Below are 13,871 nucleotides of genomic sequence, written 5' to 3'. Positions count from 1 at the left end.
TTTTTTACATGTGCCTAAGACTTTTGCACAGTACTGTATATATACACACATATACATATATATACTGTGTGTAAATATATATATATATATATATATATATATACACACACACACAGCACTGTGCAAAAGTCTCAGGCACCCTACATTTTTTATATAAATTTCTTAGAAGTCTTAGATGTTTATTTGTTTTCTGCATTAGTGTGTCAGTAGACTGCTGTTTATTGTACATTTTTAGTTTTGAAAGCATCTTCACTTTATGGAATTCTTTGACATATGCCTAAGACTTTTGCACAGTACTGTATATATATACATATATATAGATATATATAGATATAGATAATAAAGAAGACAATCATCCATATCGAAAAGCATTGTCTGTATGTGAGTTAGTGAGATTGTTTAAACAGATCAGGGTTACCAACTCTCACACTTTTAGCTCTGTCTTACGCTCCCCAAACTTGTCTCACGCCAAATCAAAAAACTGCAACTACAAACAAAGCTGGGCCTGATTAAACAAATTATCTATCAGCTTGCTCAAAGGGAAATGTCAATTTTTGTCAGGCATGACAAATTGAGATTGGTCAATTGGCTACCTATCTTGTGCAGCACAACCCTCTTTGATGCAGAGATCAGCAGGCTGCTGGATTATTTGGATGTGGCAAATTGTTTTATTAACATTTTGAAGAAAATCTACTTTTGAACTAACCTGGCTGATGCAGCAGCTCTGTGTGGGACACAGAACCTTTGATCTATGTTGGCAAACACACGATAATGAGGTGACTTTGTCATAGAATTTAGGAGTCATTGGAGTTCCAAATTCTCAGTTCAACGAATCGTGATCCTGGCTCTTCTAAAACTCTGCCCTGCTGCCACATGGGGTGCAATCACGCCAAAACACACCCCACTGAATGAATGAATGAAAGAAAGAAAGACTTAATGTACCTCTCCTTGAGAATGATCTTGTTCTCCTTCTTCCACTGGTCCTTAAAGTCGGAGGAGAATTCATGCCAGATGGAGAAGAAGGTGTTGGGTGAAACCTCCTTCTCTCCTGACTTGGCCTTCACAGAGAAGAACACCGTCAGCTCCAGGAACCTGGAGACACAATCTTAGTTTGTAGCTCAAGTTTTTCTTGTTGACATTGACTTTTTTTTTTACATGCGTAGACAGAAAATATGACACTTGGACCAAGCCAAACATTGCAGACTTTCCATTGGCTGAACACCTTCACAAGGTGTGAAATCATAATTTCCCCACGACAAATTTCCCCACGGGGATAATAAAGTATACAAATACAAAATCATCATCAATTTGCAGTTAATAACAAGGAATGTTTCCAATGAGGCAAGTATGAACTAAGTTGCTATTGACATAAACCTTTCCTCATTGCTTAGCCTACATCAGGGGTCTCAAACTGTGTGCTGTGGAGGACAGAGTATGCAGGTTTTCATTCCAACCAAACACTATGACCCTGTCTCAAACCCAAGGAAGCTTCATATTTAGTTGGCATTTCTAATTAGGAAGTCACAATTTTCGGATAGGACACATAGGAAGCATTGTGTTAAGAAGGTACCTTATTTTGGCCTTCCTCTAAAATTAATGGCGAATATTAGTCCGCTATTCAGTAGTGTGAATAGGTACTGATTGTCTCTGATATCAATATAAATTAGCGTTGACTTAACTGAGAATTAAAAACGGGGCACCAGATAACAGACAGTATCAACATCTGAAGGACTGAATTCTGAGCTTGCTTGATTTTAAACCCAAACAATGAACACAGCAGATGACTTTATGTAAAGGAATATATTTATTATTGAACTAAAGCACACTCAAGATCAGTTAATAAGTGAATATGAGGTATACCTATGGTTGAATTGTGATGAATCAATGACACAGGAATAGATGATCATGTGAACATACAATACTGATAATTAGACACAATAGGACTTGAGCAGTGGAAGACATGAATTGGCAATGATGGCAATAAAGGGGCAACGGTATAACTATCTGAAAACTGACTTAGATAGCTATAGGGAGCCGTAATAAAGTGTGATATGTTGTGTGAAGTGTCACGTAGTGGAATAGCTATGTGTGATGTATGAGTGATGCCCAGCGGACATTGATCATACATACAACACCAGCGGAGGTCCAGAGGGAGATGAAGCACGCTGAGGCCGGGAGTCTGTGAGGGATCTCGGCTCGACGAGGTGCTGGAGGTTGAAGGTCCTACGTCTGTTCAGAGTTGAGCTCTGCAGGCTGCAACAGGGTGAAGCACTGCAGCATTTGGCGAGCTGGACAGAGGCTCGCGGGTCTCTCAAGGCGGACGCCGACCCACTTATTAAGAGTTGAACTCAGCAGGCTAGCTGAAAGCGGAGTTGTAGCAGGCAGGACAGACAGACACACGTACTCCCGTGTGTGTGTGTGTATTTGTGTAAGGCAGATGGGCACGGCAGCAGGCTCTCTTCACCAGTTTAGAGATGAAACATGTTCTCTACTGGGCTTGCAGTAATGATGAGTCTGTCTTTGGAGACAAACTTTGGAACAAAGTTGTTGTTAAGACTCGTTAACAACAGATGTTGCGACCACGTAGCACATGAAGTCCGCTTTGGGTTGAGTTGCTTGTGGGGTTTTTTATACATAAGGAGAGTAATATACGCACATCACGTAGGTGCAAGGCTATCAGAAAACTGTGTCAATGAAAGAAGGAGTAATGCCTGCACACTTGCTCCAGTCCACAAAAGTTTAATAGTGACAACATTTCGATCCTACTTGGATCTTTGTCAGGTCAAAATGTTTGAAAAATGGAAACCACACCCATATTTATACATCATGCACACCCATATGCTGACAAGCTCTTATTTAGATTTTAAGATTTCTTCTTTTCCTCTAACTTAATACAATATTTTTGAACGTAGGTGATGTAGATTTTGATATATGGGATGTTGTATCTGATATTATGTTTATGCTTATATATAAGATATGCATGTATGTTTGATATTTTTGAAGTATGGCTTTTGTACTACTGTTTTTTTCTCTATGTATCTTTTTTTTTTTATATGTAAAACATAAATTTTGGCTCCCAGATCTATCCAATATAATTGACCGTCGTAGCATTGACATTACTATACTCAGTGCAAATTCCTGAGCATTTTGATATTAAACATGGCTATCTAAGCCCCATGTAAAGGTGAAGAAACTGAATACGATACAATATAACTTTATTGTCAGATTTCTCTGAAATTGTATCATAGCAGCTCCGTTTTAAAAATGAAATACAAATACACAGGGTAAAGACAATCGCATCGCACATAAAACACATAATCACACTAAACTCAATACATAAGCAACAGAAAAGCAGGTACCCTGGGTTACCCCTATATTGCACCCTTCGCCGAAAATCTTGGTATAGGTATTGCACATTTCACAATTATTATTGCATAGGGGTCCCTGTTTGCACTTTCCTGACTGCCCTGCTGTCTTGGTTCAGTAACCTAATTCAGTGATTCTCAACCTTTTTCATATCAAGGACCCTAATTTAATCGACATTAGGGCCACAGACCCCCATTTGATGAGATTTTATCTCTCGGAACCAAATTTGAGAATATTTGATTTTGTCCAGAATCCCATGACTATCTGTATTGTAGGTAGAGAGATAACAGAGAAACTATGATCGAAACATCATTCTTCTACATTCTCTAATTGTGTTAACTTCTTGTAAATGGAATAATAGTGAATAATAGTCAATTTGCTGGGGACCCCCTGGAACCCCATCAAGGACCCTTGGTGGTCCCTGGACCCTATGTTGAGAACCACTGACTTAATTGACTGGGCAATAAAAGAATTCCTCAGTCTATTGTGTTTGGACTGCGGAACTCTGAACATCTATTTGAAGGCAGAACGTAAAGCACATGTGAAGGGTCATCATATTTACATGTAAAACAAGAGATATACATTAAGAGTCCAACACAGTGTTATACCCAAGGCTTCATGAGTCTGTGTCAAAGATTTCTCATGATTTTGGGCAGATTCTGATCCGTCTCATCCCAGACTTTCTGGCTTTTTGGGGACTCTCAGGGACACGGCTGTGTATTGGAGTTTTATGGCTGCTTACAAAGTCTGTTCCTTGGTACCATCTTGTAGGGGTGGAAATGAGGTAATTTACGTTGAGGTCAATGCCCTTTATTTATGATCCCACGGTTTTCCCCCACAGTGCTGATCTGTTATCAGGAGGGAGCTCACAGACAGGATGCAAAGGGAATCTGCTTTTAGGATAAATTCTAAAAAAATCTATTCTAAAATTTACTAGCAACCAGTGTAGTTATAATAAGGTTAATGGTCAAGTCTCTTTTTTTGTTAACAGCCTTGCATTCTGTTAGCTGCAGACAAAGGAGATGCTGCTCTGACCGCAACTGGGTTCTACATGCTTCCCGTAAATCTCCCTTTAAACTTGGAAATGGAGACACTCTCTTTTCTGCTGACTACAGCAATTGCACCATCACCAGACATTGTGAATATTTTCCAGTTATGGACGCGGTGAGGAAACTAGGATTAAACCTTCCCGTTATATTCTGCTAGGCTGAAGCTGATTCAAGGTTCCATGCAACAAGTATTCAGCACTCGCATGGATGCGGAGGACTACTTTAATTCAAAGTTTTAATCAAACAGTTGTCATGAAGTGGACAGAAAGGGAGTCTGTTCAGCATGAAAAGGCCTATTTGGTGAAATTTAATAGATTGGACTCTTTGCACAAATCTGTTTGCAGTGGACCTGAATGCACTAGGAAGGGTGGTAAGGATTCTAGTGGCACAGCTGAAATACATGAGTAATTAGTGTAGGGTGTGTACTGTATTTCCTCTAATAGTGGCCAGTAGTCAATTAAAAGCCGGGTCTCCGATAATGGCCGGGGCCGTGGTCGACACGAACAAATAAAGGCCGGCCCCAAATACAGGCCAGGGAAAAAAACAAAGGAAAAAACAATGGTGGATACCGGTAAACTCCTGGTGCCTGTTATATAATGTAACTATAGTTTTTTTAGTAACGTACAAGTGCCACAAGATGGCAGTATGCCACAAGACGGCTCGGCCGGCGGAAGTCTCTGGAGCGTGCCGTCGTCGATTACCATAATTATCGGTAATGCATTGCAGTAACAAAAAAACAGCTACCTAACGAACCCCAACAGAAGCAGATCAGAAAACAAGGAGGCTTTGTACTAAAATATGAGCAAATATACTTATCAAACAGAGGGAATTAGAAATAAAGGCCTGTCTCTAATATAAGCCTGCTTCCAATAAAGGCCTGGTACCCTCTGCAGTTGAGGTAAATAAAGGCCCGGGCCAATATTAGAGGAAATACGGTATATAAGCTGTGTTTCAGAGCTGAGCAGACAGTGAAAGCCGTGGGACCAGAAGACAAAGACCAGAAGACCTGCCTAAAGAAGGAAAGATGACTCCCCGAAGAAGGAAGGAAGGAAGTATAGAGTACAAACCAGGAAAGTAAACTGCTGTGCTTGTGACCTCGCCCCCCCCCCGCCCCACTTACTACCGCCAGAGTATGTTGTGACCAGCAACCTATTGGAAGCTGGACCTGCCTAAAACGTGGACTGCGGTACCTCCTGGAGGATTGGATGCGACTGAACAGAGCCCCTTGGAGCATCAAAGCCCCAAACCAGAGGAGCCTGACAGAAGAGAAGCTCTGTGGTAACCAGACTTCTTTTAACCGCTTGTTTTTAGCTTGTGCCATCTTAACTAGGCCTGTTTTAATTTGTCTCCTCTGCCATTCCCGTAGAGCCGAACAGGCCCCTGGTGACTGAAGGTCATGCCACTGCCAGTCGCAGTCCAACCATAGAGCTCAACAGTGACCGCCCACTTTTGAATGGCTCCGGTTCCAGGAAGTTAATTTCCCATTCATTCCTCCATTGACGTTTCAGAAAATCCTTATATAAAGAGTTTTAAGCCTGGAACCAAGCCAACCAACTACGAGATGAATCGTGACCATAAAACATTTGATTCAGAGCAAAAGAAATTGGAAAACAGAAAAAAAGTTTGTTTTTTTTGCCTTTTCTTCTGTTTTCCAATTATTATTATTTTTGCTCTGAATGAAATGTTTTAATGTTTTAATGAAATGGAGTAATTTTCTGGATATTTCCTGTTCTTTTTCTGCTCTTTTTGGAACTCTAAAGATCCGGTGCAGCGGAGAAGTTTTCCCAGGAAAGAGGGACCCCCTCATAGTGTTTAGGACAGCAACTGTAAAAGCTTTCATGAACTGGCTATGGGTTGAATCACTATTGCATTGTACCAATCAGTGAACCAGAGTAGCAAAATGGACCTTTATTTATATGGAAAAATTTTTAGATTATTACTTTAATAAACACTGGTAGCCTGTACCACCAAAGGATATTGGGTCATGTATTGACTTTAACAAAACCATGATATGTAATGATCTCAATTATCTTCATCTTGTGCTTATTGGCACAGAAACTGTGCTCTCAGTAGGATTTACACAATAAATAAAATACAATAGAATTATCATTTTGGCCACACTGCTCCTTAAAGGTCCCACATCGTGTAAAATGGGATTTCCCTTGCCTCTGTGATGATAAAGGAGTTGGATGGTCTATCTTAACATGGTGAAAGTATCAAAATGCACGGTCGCCAACTAAATCCACACAATCCATATTAGAAAAGCGAGCCTCTAAACGAGCCGTTTGGACTTCTGTAACTTTGTGGCGTCACAAAGGTTCGCTCATTATCATTTTTGTAAGAAATAATAGACTAACAAAGTGTTTTTTTTTCAAGGCAGTTGAGCGGTTGTCAATGTTTATTACCAGAGAGTTTTCCCTGTCTCTCGCTGTCTGTAGCTGCCATGTCTGTGGTGTCTCACGTTTCACTCTTGAAACGGTTAGCCAATCAGAACAGAGGGTCGTTAATATTAATGAGCCTTAAAGGCACAGCGACAGAAACAGCCTGTTCTTGGTAAGGCTCAGAGAGATGCTGGAAAATGAACGTGTAAAAATGGATTGAGAGTGTTTTTGGTACATGACACCACACACACAGCTTTGAATGGACCTCAAGACACAAAATAAAACACTGGAAACTGTAGAATATACCTTTAAGACAGATAAAAAAGGAGGTTGTTCTTACGTTTTGTGAGTGCTGCCAAGTTGAGCTTCCTGAGTCTCCAGTTCACTTTTAGCTAAGAAAATAAAAATAAAACATAAGGTCAATAGAAAGGTAAAATATGATTAAATAGTGGTATTTTTATAGCCTGCAGCTGCTGATGTAATTGCCCAATATCCAACTTCTTTGATAAGATTGATTGAACTGATCGATTTTAGTTAATATGCATTTGCAATACAATTCCAGAGACAGTTTTATGGAATTAAGTGATGGCAATATGATTACGCTGAAAGTTTAGATACATACACTGTGTGTGTGTGTGTGTGTGCGTGTGTGTGTATGTGCGTGCATGAATTGATTCCCTCTCTATGGCAGCAGTGTTTGAAGTGGTAGGAAACCAGGGCAATTCTTCACTGTAGCTAAAACACAACAATCACAGCAATGGCAGCAGCTTTCCCACACTGTGTGTGTGTGTGTGTGTGTGTGTGTGTGTGTGTGTGTGTGTGTGTGTGTGTGTGTGTGTGTCCCCAAAAACTTACTACTCTCCCAGCTTCCCATTGTCTCACACGGATTCTCTCTCTCTCTAGCTTCTAGCCTAGAGCTCTCTGGCTCTCTCTCTCTCCAGCCCAAAACCACTCTTCCCCAAACTCCCATTCTTTTTCACACCTATACACACATCGATTAAACTTGTACTGGTTCATGTGTAAATGAGCTGAAATTGAAAAAAAATTTGTTCATGGACATAACACAAAACCGGCTGTAGCTCACTGAACGTTTTTCCAATCATTACAAAACAATATAAAAACTCTTCAGCAGAGATCATCAAGCATGTCTGCAATAGCATTCCAAATCGTCTCATAGGGGGCGCCAAAAATGCCATGAATTTTTTTCTCTGTGGTAACTGGTAAATGGATGCATGCTGTAGGTGCAAGCATAGTCAAAATGGCAAGTTTGACTGGTTGTTACATGTGGGTGTGCCCTACAAAATATAGCTGAAATTGATGTAAAATGCCATGAGTGCTTGAACCACAGAATCACTGCTTGTGGCTATATTTGGGTTTATTTTTCATATTGTCTATAATCAACTGAGAAATATTCATTTTTCATATATTGGCTATTTTGTAGTGGAAGGTCATTTGAGCTATCTGGATTAACTATTCTTAGTTAATCTGTTGACAGGTTTTGCCTGTCTGGCGTCCTGTGCGGTTGACCACCACTACAGTATAAATCCCCCATTCTGCATGTATCTGGTCTTAGTTAATCGTGCCAGGAATTTGTGATATTGGAATAATTGAGTAAACTTCAGCCATTCCCTGCAATATTTGCCAGAAATTGCAATTTTGCTAAATTTATGGGTAATAATAATGGGTATAATTTACAGAAAAAAGAATAATAAAAATAAAAATACTAATAATCCTAACAAATACAGTGTTTCCAGCACTATGTGCTCGAAACCCTAAATGTAGCCGCAAGTGGCGATTGCAGGGTCCAGGCACAATATGAAAAGACAGATAGACAAAACATTACAGAAGGTAGAAAAGGTAGACAGACAGACACACAAGCAGACAGTTTAGTGAAGTTTGGACACGCAGTTGATTAGTTACAGCTAATTTTGTACGAGCATGTGACTTTTGCCAAGTTTATCATTTAATTGCTACCATATTGTTCATGGTATATTATTCAAGTTATTCATAATGAGCCTTGTGCTTGGCAGTTTTTGACTTTGGAAAAAACAAGCTTGGATTTTAACCAACAATCTTCCACATAACAGGCTGATGCTTTACCTACTGAGCCAAACTCCTGTTATGGTGTTGCTTAGGGGAAAACAACTAAAGGGAAAAATATTGGAATATATGCAGCCTGTGATTGACAGTGCTACTTAAACACATACAACTTTATTGTGCCCCCATTAATGAATAAAACAATACTAAATCACATCAGCTAGAAAATTGCACTACTGTCTATGAGTTGAAATTTTAAAGCCTGGCCACACTCCAATCAGTGATATCAAATCAGGTATTTTGCCTTTGACAGATGATGCCAAACACCTGCTTTGAGTTTAGAGAGTTTCCTGCACTGTGATTTAGTGTTGATTCACTTTTCATGAAACTTCAAAATGACCTCAAACTTCACAAGCTTGGTTAGGGTTATTATATTAGGGTTTCGAGCATGTAAGGCACCTCCCTCACCGTTTAAAAGCGGCCCTCACCCCCTCCCATTCATGAAAAAACATTGTCGTAATGGCGGAATCAATGAAGCGAGCGAGTAAACTTGTTATAAGTGCATTTTGTCAACATTTTGTCTACAGTAGTCAAACCAACTGTATATCAGTGTCTTCATCAGCTAAGCCTTTAATAGGAATAGGGTAGGAATAGAGTCCTCAATGATTCTTATTGCCTTCATCTGGCATCTCCTTTGTGGTAATTATGTACCTATGACTTTTGATGTTAATTTTTGTTCTTTTCAGTTCTGTTCAATAGTATATGGTCTCAGTAAGGTGCCAAACCACACTGTGATGCCTACAGTGAGGATGGCAAACAAGTTTTGTTTTGTTTTGTTTTGGTAGACAAGCCAAATTTCAGAAAGTGCAGTCTCTGTTGTGCCCTCTTCAGGATACAACTACTGTTGACAGACTAAGAGCAGGAATGTGAGATATACAGTACTGTGCAAAAGTCTTAGGCACCCTAGATTTTTTATATACATTTCTTAGAAGTCTTAGATGGTTATTTGTTTTCTGTATTAGTGTGTCAGTAGACTGCTATTTATTGTAATTTTTTGGATTATGGATATCTTTGACATATGCCTAAGACTTCTGCACAGTACTGTAGATGAAAAAGAACTCCTAAGAAGAAGTCCCTAACAATTTCAACAGATGCTCCATTGATGGATATTGGGGTGAGAGTGACTTTGGACTTTGTGAAATCAACAATGATCTCTTTTGTTTTAACAGTACAGTCCAGCAACAGCACAGATAGAGTCCAGCTACAGGACAGATACAAGTCCAGCTACAGTAAAGGACAGATACAGTAAAGTGCAGATACAGTAACATTCAGCAACATGACAGATACAGTAGGCCTCTAAGTAGTAGCACATGGAAGTCAACATCAAATGTCAGCTGCCTGGATGAGTGAGATCAGCTTCACCACAGATCAACACTCCTGCACTGGTCATATGGATTTAACAAGAGAAAGAGATGTGTTTTTGATGTGTTTTGCATGTGTGCGCACGCTGTGTGACAATTTGTGCATACACAAAGTGCCATGTTAGAGAAAATATGTATAAGTACCCGACAGCCCCAAGCACACACATTTTTTGAACATTTTTAAAACCACAGGTATTGTCCAAAGATATTGCAATATTCAGCAAAATTAAAAAATATTGGTAGCACTTTACATTATGGTACACAAATTAGAGGGTAACAACTGTGTAATTACATAGAAATAATCAGAAGGTAATTGGCAATTTCTGGTAATAACGAGTAACTATTTGTAATTATGTTTAAATTCTCAGTTAAATGCTGGTATTTACTGAAATACCGGCATGTAGTAAAAAATGTAGACAAGTTAATAATAAAACAGTAGTGCACAGATAATGATAAAGATAGACTCAGATAAATTAACACACAGTAATAATAACCCAAATCTAAAAACTGAGACCATCTAAAAACCATCTAAAAACTATCAATGAAAAACAGGTAAAGTGCTTATGTAGGTTCTTTCGATCAGTTTATGAGAGTCCAGGACAGGACAGCAGCACGAGACCATCCTACAGTCCTTTAATAGGGAGTAGGGCCTTCCTATTAATATAGGTGAGTGGTGGGGATTGGGGGTAGAGAGGGAGAAGGGTTGGTGGGCAGAGCAGTTGGGCCCTTTAGTCAGGGTAGGCGTGTGTTTGGGGGACCCAGGGAGTTTAGGAGCCTTACAGCTTGGGGGTAGAAGCTCTTGATCAATCTGGCTATTCTAGCTCAGAGGCTGAAAGGCCTCCTTCCAGATGGCAGCGGCTGTGGGAACGGTGGGAGGGGTCCTTGACAATGCTGAAGGCTTTTCGGATGCAACTGTTGTGAAAAATGTCCTGAATGGAGGGGACAGTGGTTCCGATGACGTTTTCTGCTGTACTCACTATCCACTGCAGGGACTTAACGGTCGGAATTGTTGCAGGTCCCGTACCGGACAGTGATGCAGTGAGTCAGTACACTCTCAATGGTGCCCACGACAGAATGTAGACAGGATGGGGGGGAGCGAGTCTCGCCCGCCTCAGTCCCCGCAGGAAGTTGACACACCGCTGAGCTTTCTTCACTAGGGAGGTGGCATCATGGGTCCAGGTAAGCTTCTCTGCGAGGTGCACACCGTGAAAATTGGTGTTCCTGACTTTCCACAATGGAACCATTGATATGCAATGGGGTGTGATCAGGACAGGCCTTCCTGAAGTCCATGATCATCTCTTTCGTTTTACTCATGTTAAAGGAATAGTTCACCCAAAAATGAAAATTCTGTCATCATCTACTCACCCTCATGCCAGTTGAAACAGGTGAGATTGTTTGGCTGTTTTTGTTTTGGAACTCTAAAGAACAGGTCCCCATTGACTTCAGTTGTTTTGGAGAAGGCTGCTACCAAGTTGTGCTGGCAACCTGTGTGTTATATGGACTAACAAATTTCACCCGTGTTTCATTTGGCATGAGGGTGAGTAGATGATGACAGAATTTTCATTTTTGGGTGAACTATTTGTTTAAGAGATAAGTTGTTATCCTTGCACCAGTCCACTAGCTGCCCCACTTCTTCTCTGTATACTGTTTCATCATCACCACTGATGAGGCCCACCACAGTGTTGTGTCACCAATGTAAACAGCAATGGACAATGCCAATGCTCACTTTGATGGCGATGGAGATGTTGTTGCCAACCCTGACTGACTGTGGTCTCCTAGTCAGGAAATCCAGAATCCAGTTACATAGTGCGGTGTTGAGGTCCAGCAGGGACAGCCTCCCCATCAGCTTCTGCGGAATGACTGTTAAATGTTGAACTGAAATCAAGTGTCTATGGGATATGGCGTCGCCCGTAGAACAGCATGCGAACTGGAAGGGGTCTATAGAGGTAGGGAGATTTGATTTTATGTGACCCATGACTAGCCGCTCAAAGCATTTCATTATGAGAGGTGTAAGTGCCACAGGACGATAGTCACTGAGTTGCACAGTTGTCTTCTTCGGCACCAATATGATGGTGGCAGTTTTGAAGCGCTCTGTCAAGCACTGATGTCTGTCAAAACATCTGCCAGTTGGTCTGCACAGTCTCTGAGCCTGCGACCAGGTATACTATCGGGTCCTGCAGCCTTGTGTGGGTTAACTCTACATAAAGTACTCCTGTGGACAAGAATTGGTTCCCTCAGTCTGGGAGGGAGGCGTCACTATTCCTAACGTGCAGGTGATCTTATAATCTGTGATGGCCTGAATGCCCTGCCACATGGGACGTGTCTCTCTGGTATCACAGAAGTGGCCGTGGATCTTCTGGGCATAGGCCCGCTTAGCTTTCTTTCTTGATTTAACCAAAAAAAAAAAAACTTTCTGATAGTTTCCATGTAATTACATAGTTATTACCCTGTTATTTGTGTACCATAATGTAAAGTTCTACCAAAATATGTGTTTTTTTTATCACCACTGTGAATCCCACAGTACTGTGTGTGTTTTGTGTTTTACCTTGGCTGAGGAAGTCGTCCATTTTGTCTTTGAAAGGCTGCAGGTTTTCCTCGTCTGAAACCTTACACACCTTCTCGACTTCCGACGTACATGCTGACAAAATAATGGAGAACAAAATTACATTTAAAATCCAGACATTTATTTACTCTTACAGAGTACAACAATAGTAAAGTTAGTGTCTGTGAATCCCATAATAGGTTAGGATGTACCCTAGGAAGAGTGCAACAGTGCAATGCTCAGCACTAGGTAAAGCTTGTTTTTTTTTTTACATAAAAACATACAGCCCTTTCTCATTCTTTAAGAAAAAATAAATATTTCCTCATCCAAAACTGGAGGAAAAAAATGTGAGGAAGAAATCTCAGAACAGTCGCAACAAAGCAATTAGTTTGTTTAACAACTAGTTTGTTGTTCGTCAAAGTTAGCCAAGATATGTGAACCTACAAACCTATGTTAGTGTCTCTGAATCTCAATCAAATACTAGAGGTGGCATTCATCATCAGATACACCTGGGATTCGCAAAAATCTTGTCTGAACGCTTCATGAATCCCACGTTGGTTTTTCGCAGGCATGTTTCTTAAGAACAAAAGCAAGAAAAAAATTAAGAAAACTTTCGTGAATGAGGCCCATTGTTTTATATCTTTGAATCAGCTCATTCAAAGATATATATTTTGTTATTTTTGGAACTCTAAAGATCGGTCCTCAAAGACTTCAGTTGTTTTGGAGAAGGCTGCTACGGCGTTGTGCTGGAAAGCTCCGGGAGCTTCACCCAGGTTTCAATTGGCATGGTAGAATTTTCATTTTTGGGCGAACTATTCCTTTAAAGTTTGATGACCTTGATTGTGATTTTGATAATTATTGCTTTAGGTTTGAATAAAATATTGGGGACTTCCATATGCAGTTGGTCAGTGTATAGAAATGGATCTAAATCGATCTCTAATGCGCCTGATGTGCGCATCATGTCATGTCTGTCACTTGGGGACAGTAGACCAGCAGCATTGAACTCAGCATTGTAATCCAACAGAGTCTCTCAGTGTGAATACTAAGGTGAAACTAACCACAATTTGCTCCAAAC

The 13,871-nt window shown here is 40.4% G+C and overlaps 1 protein-coding gene across 1 annotated transcript in view; it reads right to left on the bottom strand.

The window, feature by feature from the left end:
* Positions 1 to 254: 254 nt before the first annotated feature.
* LOC139666166 (formin-2-like) overlaps positions 255 to 13,871 on the bottom strand; it is a 47,023-nt gene continuing 33,406 nt past the window's right edge. Inside the window, exons 18-21 of the mRNA XM_071545291.1 lie at positions 12,800 to 12,892; positions 7,137 to 7,188; positions 943 to 1,092; positions 255 to 264 (exon numbers count right to left, since the gene is read on the bottom strand). Of these exons, the coding sequence (XP_071401392.1) occupies positions 255 to 264; positions 943 to 1,092; positions 7,137 to 7,188; positions 12,800 to 12,892 (305 nt within the window). The remainder of the gene's footprint in view (positions 265 to 942; positions 1,093 to 7,136; positions 7,189 to 12,799; positions 12,893 to 13,871) is intronic.

Source organism: Centroberyx affinis, unplaced genomic scaffold (genome assembly GCF_046629955.1).
Source record: "Centroberyx affinis isolate AG114_WGS23_722 - 3 ecotype Tasmania unplaced genomic scaffold, CSIRO-AGI_Caff_v1 ptg004848l_1, whole genome shotgun sequence".
Taxonomy (NCBI): domain Eukaryota; kingdom Metazoa; phylum Chordata; class Actinopteri; order Beryciformes; family Berycidae; genus Centroberyx; species Centroberyx affinis.
This window is presented reverse-complemented; position numbering and strand designations above follow the sequence as displayed.